Here is a 17,137-nt window from a genome sequence, read left to right as displayed (position 1 = left end):
TGCACATCCAACTTTATGACTGTGTGGGTCAGACAACACCCAGTTCATGATGGGTAGCTCAGGCAGCATGGTGACTTGGTGGCCCATGATTAAATGTTCAGTCTCTACTAAGGCCCAGTAACAAGCCAAAAGCAGTTTCTCAAAAGGAGAGTAGTTATCTGCAGAGGATGATGGGGCTTTTCTCCAAAAGCATAAGATTCTACACTTTGATTCACCAACAGGGCCTGCCAAAGACTCCAAACTGTCTCTGTCATGGACATTTCAAGCACCATTGGATCAGCTGGATCATATGCCCCAAGTGGCAGAGTGGCTTGCACAGCAGCCTGAACCTGTTCAGCTACTTCTGTTATCCTGGGCCCCACTGCTAACTAGCAGATTTTCAATTCACTTGATGTATAGGCTGGAGTAGCACACCAAAATGTGGGATATATAGCCTCCAGAATCCAAAGAGCCCACAAGGCATCGTGCCTCCTTTTTAGTTGTGGAAAGGGCCAGATGCAATAACTTATCCTTCACTTTAGAAGGAATATCTTGACATGCCTCACACCACTGGACCCCTAGAAATTTCACTGAGGTGGAAGGTGCCTGAATTTTTGTGGGATTAATTTCCAACTGTCTAGCATGCAAATGTTTTACCAGTAAGTCCAGAGTCACAGACACTTCTTCCTTAAGGTCCAATTACCCTAATGTCATAAATGTTATGGACCAGTGTGATGTCTTTTGGAAGGAAAAGGCAATCAAGTCTCTTCGGACTAAATTATGACATAGGGCTGGAGAGCTGATATACCTCTGAGGTAGGACAGTGAAAGTGTATTTCTGGCCTTGCCAGCTTAGGGCAAACAGTTTCTGGAGTTTCTTCAAAACTGTAATTGAGAAAAAGGCATTTGGCCAGCTAAATAGCTGCATACCAGGTACCAGGAGATGTATTCATGTGCTCAAGCAATGAAACCACAGGTGGAACAGCAGCTACAATTGGAGTCACCACCTGGCTAGGTTTACGATAATCCACTCATTTTCCAAGATCCATGTGTTTTTTGTGCATGCCAAATAGGCAAGTTGAATAGGGTTGTGTGTGAATACCACCTCCGCATCCTTCAAAACCTTGATGGTGGCAGCGATCTGTGTGATTCTTCCAGGAATGGAGTATTGCTTTTGGTTTATTATTTTCCTAGGTAAGGGCAGTTCTGATGGCTTCTACTTGGATTTTCCTACCATAATAGGCCTTTTTTTAATAGGCCTTACTCTGTTTGTCAGGGATCCAGTGTGAGGGTTCTGCCAGTTGCTGAGTATGAGTATTCCGATTTTGCATTCTGGAACCAGGGAAATCATTACAGGATGGGTTCAGGGACCTACTGGGCGCACTGTGAGACAAACCTGAGCTAAGACTCCATATGCCCTCACTCTGAGTGGTGGGCCACAGTGATATTTTGGGTCCTGGAAGTGGTGTCAGTTCAGAGCCAGTATTAATAATCCCCCAAAACCTGATTATTTCCTTTTCCCCAGGGAACAAGTCACTCTAGTGAAAGGTCATAGTTTTTTTGGGGGGAAGGCTGGGAGAAAGATTAACAATATGAATTATTGGCAGTACAGTGGGGTCCTTCCTCTCCCCTTCATTAAAGGGGTTGTGGGTCTGCAAACTAGCTCAAGTCTGGGAGTTGATTGAGGGGCCATGACTTTCTATTCCGGCTATTTGAGTTAGACTGCCCTTCACTTCACCTAGAATTCTCCCTCTTGTATAGATCAGTAAATATTTATAGGTTTCTCATCTATTTCACCCCCAGGGAAACCATGACTATTTAGCCAAGGCCATAAGTCCATATGAGTCAGACTATTCTGATTACTGCTTTGACTCTGCTGTCCATTAGGGTAACCATGCCCACCTTGTCTTTGTTGATTGAGTGCCGCCACTTGGCCCTTACCGCCACAGGATCCAATCGGCCCCATTGTAGTTAGGTGTTTTAATTCAGTTAGGGCGATTCCCACTGTCAAATCTGACTTACATAAAATGACAATCACGGCAGTCTTCAAGGATTCTGGGGCTCCCTTCACAAATTTGTTCCTCACAGTTGTGGTAAAAAGTGTGTCCTCTGGGTACACTATGTGTGGGTCTGTGGGTCTAACCTGATAGATCATTCTAACATGTCAATTTCCCTAAGCCTTTGGATACCTTCTTCTACAGTATATCAAGGTAGGTCTGGCAGTGCAACTTGCCTTATTGTAGGCCGCCACTTAATCCATGCTTCAGCAACCCAACCAAATAAACTACTAGATCCTTTCCTAACCTCTCGAGTTGTAACAATGAATGAAGGCTCTGTATTTAGCAGACCCGTATCAATAAACTCAGACTGATCCAAGTGTATGTTCTTTGCACCATTATATCACGCCCTTAATAGCCATTCCCACACATATTTCCCAGGCTTCTCTTTGTATATATTAGAGAAGTCAAGCAGTTCTTTTGTAGACCAGCATACCTCTTCCTGGGTCACACTTTGTACTTCACCATTTGGGGCTCCCTGAGACTTTAGTTATAGGTCTAGATGCAAAAATGGGTGGTGGGGATGTGTTCTGAGAACATTCAACAGTGTCTTGTAAGGCATCTGCCTCAGGTGATGCCCCATGCAATCACTCAGATGCTGCCCCATCTGATGACTCACACAAAGGCTCTTCAGACACAGCTGGGTTAATCTTATCAGATATGGGTGGAGAGGCTAATGGTTTTACTAGGGAGCGTGGCTTACCAGACAAAGATGAAGTAATTGCTTCAGATGGGAGTTAGAAGGTAAAGTTAAATTCTTTACCCCACAGCAAAAGATTTAAATAAATAATAGTTATATCACAGGAGGGATTGAAAGTCTATTTGTGCATTGCATGTCATAAACTAATCAGTAGGATTTTACCAGTTTAATGGAATAATTATTGTTGTTGTTAGCTGCTGTGTTTTCAGTCCTTCACTCATAGAAACTCAATGTGTAACGGAATGAAACGTTGCCAGTCCTAAGCCATCCCAACGATCAGTTAAAAATTCATCAGATTTTCATTGGCTGATTTTTGGCAGTAGATGGACAGGCCTTTCTTCCTTATCTGTCTTATTCTGGAAGCTTTGCTGAAACTTGTTCAGCATCATTGCAGCACACAAAGCTCCATTGACAGACAGGTGGCTGCTATGTACAAGGTGCATTGGCTCGCAATCAAACCTGGGTCTCCCACATAACATAGAAGATGAGAATTCTACCACTGAACTACCACTGCCCCGTGGAATAATAATCAGGGCAAACAAAATCCCAGAAATTATTCCTAATGAATTCATCAAAAAAAAAAAGTATTAATAGTATATATTAATCATTCATATACCATCATTTCAGACTGAGAACATTGCACTGAAAACAACATTTACTAGAATTAGACTACAAGGTCAAAAAAAGGGTCCCGAAAATACACACACACTCCCATGGACATTCAGTAATGGCTTTGATCTAACAGAAGGAGAAAACATTTAGGAAAAGGAAGCATACTTCAGAATTTATGAGACCTAGATTAGATTATAAATCGTCAGTAACGCAATTTAAAATGGTATATTCTAGCAACTTGACTCCTAAGCGTCAAGATGTATCTCCTCACGAAGTAGGTGTGAAATCCATCCGTAGCACCAGAAACCTAAGTCAGGAGTCCTGCAGCCGATTAGTTCTAAATCCCTTGTTTTTCACACAAGGACTCAGACCTGGGAGGACTTGTCCAAGGTTAAAAGACAAGTAGAAGATAAGGCTAGAAGTCAGGGTCCCTGCCATCTGGGCCATAAGGAGTTGTCAGTTTGTAGCCAGAGCACTTCCCAGAGACTCCATACCACACCCGCTGTGGCTCTGGGGCTGTGCACACCAAATATCAGAAAACACAGGTACTTTCCTTCACCACCACCACCACCCCTCCAGTCCTCCTGTCCATACGGCACAGCCAGGACTATTCAAGGACTTTGTAGTTCAAGTGCGTGAGGAATGGACTGTGAACATGAGGCTCTATACCAAAGAGACGGACAGTGTGGCTCTGTAGACGTCTCTCACACAGTAATCTGTGGTGTTTCTAGTAGGATCTGCCAACCAGCTTTTTTCCATGATGGACCCCATCCAGATCTGGAGTCTAGCTGGCCAGTGGGGCCCCGCCCACGGAGTTCTCCAGGCCCAGATCTGGCACTAGCCACCTGGTCCTGTAGGCAGGAATTAGAGCTTTGCCTCCTCGGTGAGCCCAGGGATGGAGACAGGGCAGAAGGGCCATGAGAGGAAGGTGTATCCATTTGGCTCCCCAGTGCCTTAGGCAATGCCACCGTTTGCTATTTTGAGAAGCTAGGTACAGCTTGGCAGCCCTGGGTGGTACAAGCGGTTAACGCGCTCTGCTGTGCCATCAAATTGATTCCTACTCAGAGTGAATTCTATAGGACAGAGTAGAACTACCCCATAGGATTTCCTAGGCTGTAATCTTTACAGCAGCAGATTGCCAGGTCTTTTCTCCCACAGAACAACTGGTGGGTTTGAATTGCCGACCTTTCAGTTAGCAGCCAAATACTTAACCACTGAGCCTCTAGGGCTCCTCACCAAAAGGTTAGAGGTTTGAATTCACCCAGAGGCCCCCCAGAAGAAAGGCCTGGTGATCTGCTTCTGAAAAGTCAGCCATTGAAAACTCTGTACAGTGCGGTTCTACTCTGGCACACATGAGGTTGCCTTAAGTCGGGGTCAACTTGAAGGCAACTGGTTAACTTGTTAGTCACAGTTGGAGTGTAACTGAAAATGAATTTGTTAGAAAAGGGAAAGAAAGTTTATATTCCAAACATTATGTGTCCCTCCCCACAAAGGAAGGATCCAGCGTTTGTGGGGCCCGAAGCATGTACAATGTGGAGACATTCTTAAAAACAAACAAAAAAATACAAAATTGAATGTATTTTGTAGAATAAGAAAAAAATCACAACAAATGATGTATTTTAAAAAGCTGACAAATACAATAAAGATACAAAATTAATACTATATAAAGATACAAAATAATATATATGTGTTTTTAACTAACTGCCTGAGACATCTATAACACCTTTTATTTTCTGTTTTTTGACTGCACAGTGCTTAGTTGCCTCTTCATTTAATAATATTTTTATAATAGTATTTTCTATGTGTAGAAAAAAGATAACTCAGCCCTTCCTCTAGGTTCACACTCATTATTAATAATATTGTATATGTTTTTAGGGTCCTTGCTAACTTGGGAAAGGGTACCTGGGGTGAAAGAAAGAGTGGTCTTCCTTGCTTGTGATTATCTTTTACAAATTGTGCAAAACCATAAGACCATGTAGACACATTACTTGGTCCCTCTAGGGCCTTGGAAGAGGCTATTCTGGGCCTGATTAGCTCCGTGGGCAACAGGCCTGGATCCTCCTTGCAGAAGGGCTTCGCCCACATGCTCAGGCATCACAGCTTAGAGCCATGTTGCATGGTGGCTTCTCCACGAGCAGTGTATTGTCTGTGCTGAAACATCATGTCACGTGTCCTTCGTCTCATCATATCAAGTATTTTAAAGTCAAAATGCTCTAAAAACACCATTGTTATGCAAAAGAAGAAAAAAAATTAAATTGTTGCTTTCTTTGTGTTTAGTTAAAAGGTAAATATTTCACAGTAATCCCCCCTTATCCATGGTTTCAGTTACCCGAGGTCAGCCTTGGTCTGGAAAAGTTAAGCGAGTACACAGCATGAAGAAATCTCACGCTGTCCTCCATCATTCATGTAACCTTTATTAGAGTGTATCGGTATAATTGTTCTATTTTACTATTCGCTATTGTTTTAACCTCTTGCTGTGCCTTATTTATAGATTAAACTTTATCATAGATATGTATGTATAGGACGAAACATAGTGCATATATGATTTGGTACTGTCTTCAAGGTTTCAGGCATCCACGGGAGGTCTTGGAACATATCCCCTGTGGATTAAAAAAAAAAAAAAAAAAAACCATAGCCAGAAGTCCTTGAAAATCTTATAGAGGCAAGAGCAAGTTCAAGGTGGTCTTTAAAAGAACTGCCTGATAGAAATATGGTGAAATTTTTCACCTTTAGTATTAAAATATAACTAATATTGAGGTCACATACCTATGTGTGAGTTTTGAAAGCTGATTTTGGCACACAGTGTCTTAATTTTAGTTTAATATTCTAACCAAATATAGTTTTACTGAGTCAGTATTCTGATAAAGACACAGTCATTTCTGAGTGAAAAGCACACTTGATGTTAAAAAATATTTCACAAGTAACGTATATATGTAATACAAAATAATACCAGAAGTTAAAATTGTTTTTCAACCTATTAAATTCCTACTTCGAAAATAAATAAAGGAAAGTAGGAGAGAGAGAGATCGAATGATGGATGGTTGTTCTCCAAATAGCTGAATTAATGTTAAAAAGGAGTGGTAAGATTTCAGATTTGTTAAAGGATTCATCAAACCAATAAATCGTCAATGCCATTTCAGTTGTAGTTTCTGCCTTCTAACTTTAGAAGTATGCTGTGTGAAAAAAAGGCTACCACAGTAGTTGTTCACTTAACAAAATACTCATGTATTCAACCAGGCATGTGCCAGGCATTGTGAGGGGCTATGAACACTGAAATGCAACATCAGCCCCTCCCCTTATCACGCAGATGGTCAAGTGGGGAAGGATGTCAGATTCATAAAGACATACTGCGAAGTGTTTGCCGTATGACAACACAGGTATTCCCGGACTTACAACAGGGCCCTGTTCTGACGACTCCGTTGTAAATCAGCTCTGACCTAAGTCGAATAGTTCTTTTTTTAGTTCTCATTATTATTGCCTTTTACTATCAGTATCTTTATAAATCTGATCTTTGAACATCTGAGAGTGAACATTTGAGAATAATAACATCAGTAAATTAGGTGCTGCGACATTGTATGTAGTACGTATCACTAATGATAAAAGATGTACCAAAAAAAGGCCGTAAGTGTGGTTTGTCGTAACTTGAATACGTTGTAAGTCAGGGACTGTTGGTATGTTGCTCTTCATCATAGTGGCCTCACACTCCAGCTTATAGATTAGTGACATCTGTGACTAATTTTCTTTTCGGTTGTGTCTAATATGCTGTTAAACTCATCCACTAATTTTTTTCCATCAATTACTTTTTATTTCTAGAAATTCTATTTGTTTTCAAATCTTTATAGGCTTTTTTGAGTCTCTTATTGCTTGCTAATTTTTGTGATTTATTCTTTTATTTCTTTAAACATTTCATACATTGTTATTTTATATTTTGTATCTGACTGTTCCAGTATAAGAGCCCTTAGAGGTTTAAATCCATCAACCTCCCTCTCTCTCCTCTTCCTCCTCCCTCTTCCTTCCTCTTTCCTTTCCTTTCTTCCTCCCCCCATGCCTTTCTCTTCTTCTCTCCCTCCCTCCCTTCCTCTCCCCCCTCGCTTTCTCATATTTCTACTTGTTTGTTTGATTTCGGTGATCTTTTTGAACCCGTGTTTGATTGACATTCAGCGGTGGGAATTTTGAGTGTCCTACATGGGGAGTGCTTTCTTTCGGAGTTGAAGCGGTTTTGTTCTCTGCAGGTCCTTTTTTTTTAATGTGGGAATCTCAGGTGCAGGGGCCCACCTGCTGGCCTAAGATGTTGTCCCTTACTGCACTACAGTGTTGATGTTGATATCTGCCCTCAGGCCAGACCTTCTCTTTGCTCTTATTTGCCACTCCATTTCCTTGCTTAAGTTGAACTCACCTTTTTGATATGTACTTCAATTTCAAAAGCAAATTGTAGGGTTAGCAGCAGCCTTCCCTGTAATCATTAATGGGTGAGACTGGCTCTCGTGGACTTCATATGCCACCATGAACGCTCAGTTCAGTCAGCGTGCTCGTATGCTGCCACCACTGATCAAAGTATGACATTTTACTGGACGTATATGGCTCTGCAGCCAGAGATCAGCACAAAGAGTCATGACCTGTCTGGAATAAAAAGTTAAAAGGGCACTGTGGGCCGACGCTGGTATCAGTTCATGGGTGCTGATCAGGAACCCCGTGAAGGTGGAAAGAAGCAGCATGACCTAGTTTCACCTTCATGAGCTAAAATAGAAGGAGAGAAAGAGGAGACATTTGTGATAACATTTTTAAAAAGAGCAGATGTGTTAAAGGACAGCTTGGTGCAGCCCCAGATTTGGACCTGTGTTCAACACTGATCTTGCTTTCATTGTTTGTGTGGTGGCTCACGTGCCTACATTTTGCTATGGTGCAAGGCAGAGTCAGTCACCAGAAGTTGTATTTCCTTTTGTCCTTCATGGATCAGTAGAGCTGACATCTCTTGAGTAGGGTTCTCAACACCCACACTGCTGGACCTGTCTTTCCCTCTCCCCTCCCCAACCTTCCTTCTTGAGACACCACTGTTGGGGAGCTGCTCTGACTGAGGACAGAAATGAGGCCCCCCGGACAGTGTCTGGAACGTGACATCTCAGCTGTGGCCCCTCCCCTGCCTTTGTATGGCCCACCCTTTCCGCAGTGAACACCCATCCTGTGCACAATGCCTATCCCAGCCCCTTCTTCCCTTTCCCATTTAAACAACCCGTCCTCCACCCTGCCAATGGAAATGGGAAAGCCCATCAGCCAGGAATGTGCTCTCTGTCCTGTCTGCAGCCTCTGGGAGGCCTCCTGTCCACACATTCCCTCAGGCCCAGTAGGCAATAGGAGAGTGAGGACAAAGAGCTTCGGCACCCATGAGGGGCAGGGCTTGCTCAACACAGACTCGGACTCAGTCCCCCAGAAGGAGGTAGGGCTGGCTCTCTACTGCTTTCTCGCTAGTGAGGGTAGCCACGCCCAGAGCTCGGAGACTTTCTTAACACCAATTAGGACAAAATCTCAGCATCTCTCAAGTTCAAAGCACTGCAGTCCCACATTTTGTAATGTTGTTGTTGTATGCCCTGGAGCCGGTTCTAATAGTGACCCTATAGGACAGAGTAGAACTGCCCCACAGGGTTTCAAGGAGCGGCTGGTGGATTCGAACTCCTGACGTTTTGGTTAGGAGCCTGATCTCTTAACGACTTCACCACAAAACCCAGATCCATTGACCTACTTCCTCCAAGAGAAATCATTGGGAAAAATATGCTAAGGCTTCCGTAAGCAAGGAGTCCTTGGGTGGTACAGAATGTTAACGGACTCAACTGCTAACCAAAAAGTTGACTAAAGATTGGCAATTCACTTCCACTCAAAGGAGCCTGAAGAGAAAGGCCTGGCAATATATTTCTGAAAAATGGCCACTGAAAACCCCATAAAGCACAGTTCTACTTTAACATACATGAGGTCACCTTGAATCGGAAATGACTCAGTGGCAACTGGTTGACTGGATTTGTCAACAAGCAGAGGCCAGTTGACCCTGAGGGTGAAAGACAGCAAACCTAACAGCTACTGGAAGACTTGCCTTTGCCCTTCCCCCGTCAGTGGTCTGCAGGGGAGGTACATTGGTGGGTGTGCCCTGGCAGAGGAGTGCCTCTGAGTGACAGGAGGAGGCAGGGGGAAGAGCAACACTTCAGCTCCCAAGCCAGTTTTTCCCATGTGCTCAATTAAAATAGCCTACCCAGGAACTGCCTGCAGCCAGCAGATACCTCACAGTTGCTGGTCGTTAATGTCACTCAGCCTTCTGGTCGTTGCTACCTACAGATGCTGGGCCTGTGGGTTTCCCTTCTTTGCCCTCATTTCCTGCCAGCTGCCACAGTGGCTCTCAGGCTGCAAGTCCATGGGCAGTCGCTGTTCTGTTGGCTGTGTGTGGCCATGGCCCTGACACTGCTGGGCCTTAAAGAATGCTAATAGGTCGCTGCCAGCATCTGGGGGTTTGCACCAGCTGCTGGGCTGGAGCACGGGGAAGGATGGGGAATCTCCCACACTTCATCTACTCACTCTGTATCAATGGATATTTACGTTGTTTGCAGTTTTTGAGCACCATGGGGAAATCCACTATAAATATCCCAGCGTACCTTCTGGGGTGCATAGTGCACAGATTTTGTATACCTGAGTATAGAACTGGAAGTCCTGGCGGCACAGTGGTTACGAGCCAGGCTGCTAACCAAAAGATCAGCAACGGGAATCCACCAGGCACCCCTTGGAGGCCCTATGGGGTAGTTCTACTCTGTCCTATAGGGTTGCTATGAGTTGGAATCAACTCAAGGGCAATGGGTTTTGTTTTGGTTTTGTTCTCCTTTCTCCACAACACTTCGCCTTTTAAATCCTTTCCAGTCTGGAGGACATGTAAGGGCACTTCACTGTGACATTAATTTGCATTCCTGATTTCTAATGATGTCATCTGCCCCATCACTTCTTTCTTCCTTGAACCATCATTGATCCTCTATTTCAGTTTTAACAAGAAAATATCAGTCAAGGTCCAAGACAAGATGGAGTAGTAGAGATTGGACATGAATTCAGAAAACAGAATTAGGGTCCCATTTATTATATCCATGACCTAGAGATAGTGGAGGGGAAAGAATATTTTGGTATGGCCTATGGATGTTAATTTCATTCTCACAGTCAGTTTTATATGCATATGAGTAAATTCTGAATACTCTGGTAAATGCATAGTTCTTTACACTTCTAAATTATCCTATTTGTTCGCCACTAATGTCATAAATAAACAACAAGAACAAACACCCATTACCATGAAGTAGATTCCAACTCATAGTGACCCTATAGGACAGAGTAGAACTGCCCCACAGTTTCCAAGGAGCAGCTGGTGGATTTGAACAGCCAACCTTTTGGTTAGGAGCCAAGCTCTTAACTACTGTGCCACCAGGGCTCCTAAAATAAAGTAAGTATAAATAGTCCCACATTATAAAATAATTTCCCTATGACTCAGTACCCGAATGTAAAAATACATTTTAGCATCTCTGTGTTAATTAATTAGTTAACTTGTGTATTTATTTATACGGGGTTTACCAGCAATCAACTGGCTTTAATCAACTGTGTAACTGTGAAAAGCGGAACTCACACTTCAGGGTGCTGGGAACTTGGTTGGGTTGGGAGGAAGAGGCTGTTTTCACAGTGCAGAAGTTTCCAGAAGCAGCCACCTGCAGAGGTTAGGGAGGGTCTGGGTGTGTGTCTCTCCACCTGGCCAGCTGCCCTGAGCAGTAGGGCAAGGAGGGAACCTGTCCATCACACAGCCAACCATGAATTGAGAAGAAATTTATTTGTAAAGCAAAGTTCCAACCTCGCACATCACAGTTGAGCTCCCAAGTCTTGGGTTTCCCTTTTGTGATGCATCAACATGGCAGGGAAGGAAAGCACAGCTGGGTCTAATTCCAAAGCCTGTCTTTACTCAGTGACTTCCTGCACCCAGAAGGAGGCAACAGAAATTTCCCTAAGACCCCAGAGTCCTTGGCATATTTGAACTCCTTCCTGTGCCCTGTGCCTTTGGGTCACTGCTTGGCAGTTCTGGGCCTCTGTCTCCCCTCTTAGAAAACGCAGGGGCTGGGGAGGCTTTCTGGGACCTTTGTGGCTCATGTTTTCTCCTATCTAATGATCCTAAGGGCTTCAGTTGCTGAAAGGGGAAAACAGGGCTGAGCCTGGTGATGACTAAGGCACTAAACTGGGAGGGGTTTGCATCCAGTTTCGTGTCTTTGAAGCCAGCCTCCAACAGGACAGCTGTCTCCATAAATCCTCCATGCCTTGCGTAGGCCTTGTCTTACATCCCCAGTAAGCTAGAAGTCTCCTGTCTTGGTCACCTTTTGCTGCTATAACAGAAATACCACAAGTGGATGGCTTTAACAAAGAGAAGTTTATTTTCTCACAGTCTAGGAGGCTAGAAGTCCAAATTCAGGGTGTCATCTCCAGGGGAAGGCTTTCTGTGTCGGCTGGTCCTTGTCATCAATCCTCCCCGGACTAGGAGCTTCTTAGCACTGGAAACTTGGGTCCAAAGGACGGGCTTTGCTTCTGGCACTGCTTTCTTGGTAATACAAAGTTCCCCTGTCTCTGCTCATTTCTCTTTTATATCCCAAAAGAAACCTGCTGTAGACACAATCCAGTCCGGTAGATTGAGTCCTGCCTCATCAACAGAACTATTGCCCAACCCCCCTCATTAACATCATAGAGGCAGGATTTACAACGTATAGGAAAATCACATCAGATGGCAAAATGGTGGACAATCACACAATATGGGAATCATGGCCGAACCAAAGTAATACACATATTTTAGGGAGACACAATTCAATCCGTGACATCTCCCCTCCTGTGCATTGTAGTGTATTCATTCATCTGCTTATTATCCCCGTCTCAGCTCAACGGGATATCAGCAGGAGGCTGCCCCAAAAATGACCACGACCACAATGCAAACAGGAGCCTCCCAGGCCAGCCCAGCTCTGGTTGTGCTGGCTGTTCCCTTGCCCCACGGAGTGGTACAAAAGTTAACATGCTCGGCTGCCAACCGAAAAGTTGGAGGTTCAAGTCCACCCTGAGGTGCCTTGGAAGAAAGGCCTGGTGATCTACTTCTGTAAACGAAGCCACTGGAAACCCTATGGAGCACAGTTCTACTCTGACATACATGGGGTCCCTATGAGTTGGAATCAAGTCAAGGGCAACTGGTTTGTTTTCCCCTCGCCCCACAAGGCGTGTCATTGTCTCCTCCCCGGACTTCACCCAACAGTCTGTCCCTGAACAACACTGGCAATCTGAGGTCCTTCTCTTCCTGCGATGGGACAGTGTTCATCTCCCTCCACCTGGGGTCAGAAAGGTTCCTAATTAAAGTGCGCACCAAATGCCCTCCACCCTGCACCCCTCAAGCTAGATGTGGAGCTGTACAGTCTGAGAGTCTGACCCAAACTCAAACCCCATGAAGAAAGGAAATGGGCCAAAAAGGCTCCACAGACCCTCCTCGCCCACTCGTTTGCAGATCCTAAGGTATCGATTCATGCTGTTATGCCGCTCTGGGTCAGTGGAGGACAGGAGGGTTTCACCCCGCTGACCCCACCCTTCCTGATGACCACCAGGGCTCCCAGGACTCTGTGATCCTTCTCCACCTGGCCAGGGTGCCCTGTCACAAGCCGGCCAGCAGTGGCGGAGCTGGAAGCCAGACTTTCCAGTCACACTGAGCAGAGCCCTCAGCTGCCATGGCCTTACCCAGACACTGGGCTGTCCGTGAGGTAGAGGCCGGGCAGTATCTGCTGACCATCCGCCACCCAACCTGGGTTTATTCCCGGACTCCTGCCTTCCAGGCCATTAAAGTGGTGGTAATTGGTCTGTTTCTCTTCCAGGATTCGTGCCCGAGACAACAATGGGTCCTATGCCCTCTGTCTGCTGCATGAGGGGAAGGTGCTACACTATCGCATCGATAAAGACAAAACCGGGAAACTGTCCATCCCCGAAGGAAAGAAGTTCGACACACTTTGGCAGGTAAATGTCCGTATCTGGGGAGGCTGCCCTTCTGGTGGGGTGGTGTGTGGGCCACATGGCCTCCTGGCGTCCAAGACTTAGAGAGCCTGTTAGAAATGCACGTCAGCCCCTGCCTGAGACCCACTAAGTCAGAGTCTGCTTTTCAGCCTCTGGGTGGCTTTTATGAACACTGATGTTTGAGAAGCACTGGCCTAGGAATCATCACTAGGTAAGGGAGATTCCAGAATCTTCCATAGCTTGTCCAAAGCCACTCAGTTCTCAGTACAACAAGGTAAGGTCCGTGATTCAGGGCTGTGTTCAGCAGGCTCGGGGAAGTAGGTTTTTGGTTTTGGCTTTAGGAGACTAGAGGCATTTCTTTCTAAGATGTTCTACTAAAACCCAGAACAGCCTTTAGACAAAAACACACATAGAACCAAACCAAAGGTGGTCAGGGAAAGTGGCATGGAGAAGGCTAATAAGACAGTTCTTCGAGTTGTGAAAGGCCGAAGTTCATATAAAATGGCAGGTGCCATTCTTGCTTCCCTGTCTGTGGAAGCTAAGACCATTTAGAAAGTAAGTCGGCACTTCCGGGCAGTGGGGTGTGGGAAAACAAGACTGAGTAAAGTAAGCTTGTCCTTGATTTGAGCACTAATAAGATGCTCATTGCTGCCTTTCGTTGGTCTGTAAAAAAAAATGGTCTGTAGTTAGTATAAATGGCTGGTCTACTTTGCAATCACTTTTTCATTAGCTGACAGTGAAGGAAACGGCAACAACAGCACTGAGAGTGTCATTTTAATTGAACATTCTAAAAAGCTGCAGTGAGTCCATAGTCAGGGAGAAAACCAGAGCTCTGCTGCCACCTAGAGGGAAAACTGCGCTGAGCTTTGGTGGATGGGACGTAATTCACGGGATACACGTTCACACCCAGGCCCAGCCAGGACACACCTGGAGCGAATGGCGAGGAAAGGACTCAAAATCCCATCTTTTAAAAACTGAGACCACTGGTCCTCATTACCTTTCAGGCACTTAAAGTAACCACCACCAGTGTTCTTTGTTTCCTAATGCTGCAGTTGAAAAAAAGAAAGTCTTTTGTCTTTGAACACTGGATATTATAACACTTACACACACTAGTCATAGCTTTGTCTTGCTGTTATGTCCCTCGTTAGCATTTGTCTCATATAAACCGCAGGCTTTGCTTTATTTTCATAGTATTGATTTGAAAGAGTATTTAATCTTATGTGTACTCATGGCCCAAGGTAAATCAGGGGGATTTGTATGGAATTTTACCTTCTGATATTAATTTCACAGCAAAGTCTCCGACCTCCTACAGGAATCATTAACCCGTGCATTTAAGGCACCTGGAGTCTTGTATCCAGCTGTGTTCCCAATGCTGGCAGACCTAGCCCACATCACTCATAAATGGCCGTGCAGTGTCTGCTGAATGAACACTGTGCTTGTGTAGTTCTTTAACAGTCTCACAAAGTCTGTGCACTATAGTGTGAAACATCTCAGGTTGTTGGGACATTCCTTCTGAAGACTCTTTCCCACTTTTCTTGATTCCTCCTCCATATTATAGTATTCAACCCTAATTAAATCTTTCCCATATTATATATATTCCAGCCGTCATGTTTAGAAAAACCAAAAATAACCGAAACCCATTGCTGTCGCATCGATTTTGACTCATCGTGACCCTATACGGCAGAGTAGAATTGCCCCATAGGGTTCCAAGGACCGGCTGTTGGATTCCAACTGCCAACCTTTTGGTTAACAACCTTAATTCTTAAACCACTGCACCACATACATCAGAAATACCTGATGTTTTTACATACATGATTTCATTGGTTTTTCTTGAGAGCAATGTAAGGTACCTCTGGACTCTACCCCCATTCTGGGAAGTCTAGTACTATTTTACCGAACATTGGTAATTGTTACAGTATTCTTTAATTTAGAGCTGCGCACAGTAAACCTATGGACCGTATCAGGCTCCCTGCCTATTTCTGTGTAGTCTTATGCTTGTAAAGGGTTGTTTTAAAAAAGAAAGAATATGCGAAAGAGACCATATAGTCCACAAAGCCTAAATTACCACTATCTGCCCTTTATAGAAGGAGTGTTTAGTCAGAGTGGCTAAACACTCAGCCGCTCACGGAAAAGTCAGAGATTCGAACCCACCATCTACTCCACAAGAGAAAAGACCTAGTGATCTTCTTTTGTAAAGCCTTGGAAACCTTATGGAGCAGTTCTGCTCTGCCCTACAAGGTTGCCATGAGTCAGAATCGACTTGATGGCAACGTGTTTTAATGGGGCCCTTTACAGAAAAAGTTTGCCAGCCCTTCCCCGATGGCGCAGTGGTTCAATGCTCACCTGCTAACCAAAAGGTCAGTGGTTTGGACCCACCAGCTGCTCCACAGGAGAAAGAAGTAGCGGCCTGTTTCTGTAAAGATTTACAGCCTTAAAAACCCTATGGGGCAGTTCTACGCTGTCTATAGGGTCTCTGTGAGTTGGAATCAACTTGAGGGCGATGGTTTTTGGTTTCTTTAACAGAAATCCCTACTTGTATCCCAGCCTCCCCAGTGACCCCTGTGGAGCAGATTGTCTGAAAATAAAAGAATTTAAGGACATATTGGAATGACAGTTGGAGAGATGAATAGAGTGTCTCAAATATTTTAGAGAATTCAATAGGATTAGCCTGAGAATAAACCACCTACTGAGCAGAACAGGAAGGTATCTGGTTTCTGTATTAGTTGGTCTTAGGGCAGTCAGGTTCAAAGGGCCTAGGCCGCCAACACAGTAGGTGTCCAGAAAGGAAGCCGTACGTGTATGTAGACGTCTCCCTAGAAGTTTGGTGGTAGAAGGAAGGAGACCTGGAGAGGATTAGGAAGTCTGGCCAAAGGAAATATTTCTGTTTGTTTCAATTTGTCCTTGAATCACTTTTAAAGCCTAAACAGGAGCCAGCTGCTAAGATTTCTCTGTATCCCGCCTTGGTTATTCACTGCCCGTTTTTGCTTCTTCTCTTTCAGCTAGTGGAGCATTATTCTTATAAAGCAGATGGTTTGTTACGAGTTCTTACGGTTCCCTGTCAAAAAATTGGCACAGACAATGGTGAGTTAGTATGACGTTGGAGTCTTCATTTTTCAAATACTGGCAATAATCAGCCTCATTTAGGATTTGGCCTATGGCAGATTCAGATTGGATGAGGCCTTATTTTTACTGGTTGATTAAAAAAAAAATGATGTCAGATCACTCCAATTTTATATTTCATTTTTAAAAAAGTAGCCTGTAACTTTAACTTTAAAAAACTAGTTAGTTTTAATTGCATATGTGAGCAAATTGAGTGAATGATGATTAAAAGAAATATATACAGACAGCACGTATCATCTCAAGCAGTAACGTTCCCTGTGGTGGATTGGCCTGCAGTGAGGGAAGGGGATTTACATGCATACAGCAGTAATTTTCCGTGTTCTTTCTATCTAGGAAATATTAATTTCGGGGCTCGGCCACCACTTCCAAGTTCCCATTCTGTGGTAAGTGTTATTAGAACTATGGCTGAAGGTGAAGCAATTGTTTACTAGTGCAGATGAAGAGCATCTTTTGAGCAAACAGCACTAGTGGTAGTGAGTGTTTCAATTCCGCTTCAAAATATACCCCTCCATGAACTGAAATTGCTAGTGACCATTAGCTATAGTTAGCCTGCTTCCAGTTCCAAGTTAGCCAAGTTTTCATGATTTCTTTAGCTATGTAAAATTCTACCCAAAGCTGAATTAGAGACATGCCTCATG

At 44.2% G+C, this 17,137-nt stretch overlaps 1 protein-coding gene across 7 annotated transcripts in view; it reads left to right on the top strand.

The window, feature by feature from the left end:
- Positions 1-17,137, top strand: part of SYK (spleen associated tyrosine kinase) — a 128,940-nt gene that overhangs the window by 72,589 nt on the left and 39,214 nt on the right. For all 7 annotated transcript variants that reach the window (XM_049895269.1, XM_049895267.1, XM_049895268.1 and 4 more), the window contains exons 4-6: positions 13,244-13,382; positions 16,379-16,460; positions 16,833-16,882. In XM_049895269.1, coding sequence (XP_049751226.1) covers positions 13,244-13,382; positions 16,379-16,460; positions 16,833-16,882 — 271 coding nt within the window. The remainder of the gene's footprint in view (positions 1-13,243; positions 13,383-16,378; positions 16,461-16,832; positions 16,883-17,137) is intronic.

The sequence above is a fragment of the Elephas maximus genome, chromosome 9, assembly GCF_024166365.1.
Source record: "Elephas maximus indicus isolate mEleMax1 chromosome 9, mEleMax1 primary haplotype, whole genome shotgun sequence".
Taxonomy (NCBI): domain Eukaryota; kingdom Metazoa; phylum Chordata; class Mammalia; order Proboscidea; family Elephantidae; genus Elephas; species Elephas maximus.
This window is presented reverse-complemented; position numbering and strand designations above follow the sequence as displayed.